Below are 2,374 nucleotides of genomic sequence, written 5' to 3' on the forward strand. Positions count from 1 at the left end.
AAGTCTTAGCAAATGCGAGGGATTTCTCGCATTATTTGCGACATCTGCAGCTGGATAAATATGACTTAGACGGGATTTTTGGTTCATTCTTCAAAGTTTCAAACTCAAGAACCCTAGAGGCGATTTCCCAAAAAACTTTTCTTTCCCAAATCACTGGTAAGTGATTCTAAACTAGTTTCTTTCAATCTTCCACTATATTTCAGTAGATTTCAAACCTAAAATCAAGAGTTTTCATGGTAGAATTGGGGGGTTTTGGGTAGAAACTAGAGATTTGATAAATTAGGAATTTAGACTTCAAATTAAGGTCGGATTTCAAAACCAATTATATAACCGAACTCGAGAGTGAATGGGTAATCCATTTTTAGTCCGAATTTCGGGTTTGAACCAAGTGGGCCCGGGTGTTGACTTTTGTTGATTTTTTCAATAATGACCTAAATTGAATTCTTTGCAATCGTGGGTAGTTCCTAAGGCTTAATTTGAATCGTTTGGTTGGTAATTTTCTAGATTCTATTGGTTTGGAGGCTTGTTTGAGAAGAAAAGCCGTGATTGAGCTTTAAGTTTGGTCGTTGGAGCGAGGTAAGTGTCGTGGTTAACCTTGGCTTGAGGGATTAGGACTTAATTGTCTATTTGTTATGTATTTGAATGTTGGGTACGACGTATAGGTGAGGTGACAAGTACCTATGTGTTGTTGTCGGGTTATAGCATGCAGGTGGGTCTTATTCTTGTAATTATTGCTTTCCTTGATCATATTATCCATTCTTAGACTAGTTAATCATTATGTTGATCGTTCTTATCATGTTTACGGATTTTGGTAATAATTGTTTTTGAAGAAATAAAGCTTTTGAAGAAACTCTTACATGATAGTTTCAAAATTAAAGTTCTGGGAAGACTACACTATTTTCTTGGACTAGAAACTCTTTATAAGGATGATGGAGTCATTATATCCCAAAGGAAGTTTGTCATTGATCTTCTAAAAGAATACAATTGCTTAGTTGTAGCTCCTTATCATCACCTCTCGATCCAAATATGAAACTAAAGGCAAGGGAAGGAGATCCTTTGTCAGATCCTAGCCATTATAGAAAGTTGATTGAGAAATTTAATTTTTTAACTAACACTAGATTGGATATAGCTTTTAGTGTTCAGCACCTGAGCCAGTTTATGCAGGATCCAACAAAATCATATTTAAAGGCAACCTATCACCTGTTGAGATACTTGAAGGCTGATCCTAGCCTAGGAATTTTCTTTTCCAAAGATGTTGACTACATGGTAAAAGCATACTGTGACTCTGATTGGGCATCCTGCCCAGACTTCAGGAAATTAGTCACTAGGTGCATTGTCCTGCTGGGAAATAACCCTATCAGCTGGAAATCAAAAAAGCAGGAAATCATTTCTTCGTCATCAACAGAAGCAGAATACAGGTCCATCAGGAAAGTAGTTGGGGATCTGGTGTGGTTACAAAGGTTACTTGAGGAACTCACAATCCCATTCTTCAGCCCTATTACAGTATTTTGCAATAGTCAATCATCACTTCACATAGCAAGGAACCCAGTATTCCAAGAACGAACAAAGCACATTGAGGTCGACTGCTATTTTATTTGAAACAAACTATAGGAGAGCCTCATTTTTCTACATCACATTGGGATTAATCATCAGCTTGCAGACATTCTCACTAAAGCACTAACAGGGATTAAACACTCCAGCATTCTTAGCAAGTTGGCAGTGATACCCTCACTTCCAACTTGAGGGGGGTATTGAGATTATTGAGATGTCTCACATTATTTGTAGCTTTAGTCTTTACAGCTTTAGAGTAGTTGTACTTAGTGGTAGCAAAATGGTTCAAAGAAAATAGTTAATCACCCATACTATCCACTGAAAAATGGGTTGGATAATGAACTTTTTAAAAATGGGTCAAATATGGATAAGAACCATATTATCCATTTAGAAAATGGATAACCAATGGGTCTAAATTTTATATTTGTAAAGTCTCAAATTGAGAGTTCCTCAAGTTGGGGAGACTAAGAATTCTTCCAAAAGTGATCATGTGAGCAAGAAGTCATGGATAATATGGTTACCCATATTGTCCCCCGGTTAACCCATTTTTTATCCGTATTAAATATGGGTCGGGTCGGATAATTTATCCGTCTTTTCATTACCCGTTTTTGACCCGAACCATATCCAACCCGACCTGCCCGTTTGCCACTCCTAGTTGTACTTACAGCTTTAGCAGTTGTACCAATAAGTTAGTTTTGTTAGTTAAGTTGGTTACATTTCCGATAGTTAGTTAGTCTGTTAGTTTTAGCTCTTTTCGTTTTGATCGAGTACTGTATATATATGACTTTGCTGAGGTAATTACACTTGAGATTTCATTTTCCAA

The 2,374-nt window shown here is 36.8% G+C and overlaps 1 protein-coding gene across 1 annotated transcript; it reads left to right on the forward strand.

Moving 5' to 3' along the window:
* The first annotated feature begins 1,026 nt into the window (after positions 1-1,026).
* Positions 1,027-1,743, forward strand: LOC107800509 (secreted RxLR effector protein 161-like). Its single transcript, XM_016623694.2, has 2 exons — positions 1,027-1,503; positions 1,612-1,743. Exons 1-2 carry the CDS (start codon positions 1,027-1,029, stop codon positions 1,741-1,743), a joined length of 609 nt encoding a protein of 202 aa, XP_016479180.2.
* The last annotated feature ends 631 nt before the right edge of the window (positions 1,744-2,374 follow it).

The sequence above is a fragment of the Nicotiana tabacum genome, chromosome 8 (assembly GCF_000715075.1).
Source record: "Nicotiana tabacum cultivar K326 chromosome 8, ASM71507v2, whole genome shotgun sequence".
NCBI lineage: Eukaryota > Viridiplantae > Streptophyta > Magnoliopsida > Solanales > Solanaceae > Nicotiana > Nicotiana tabacum.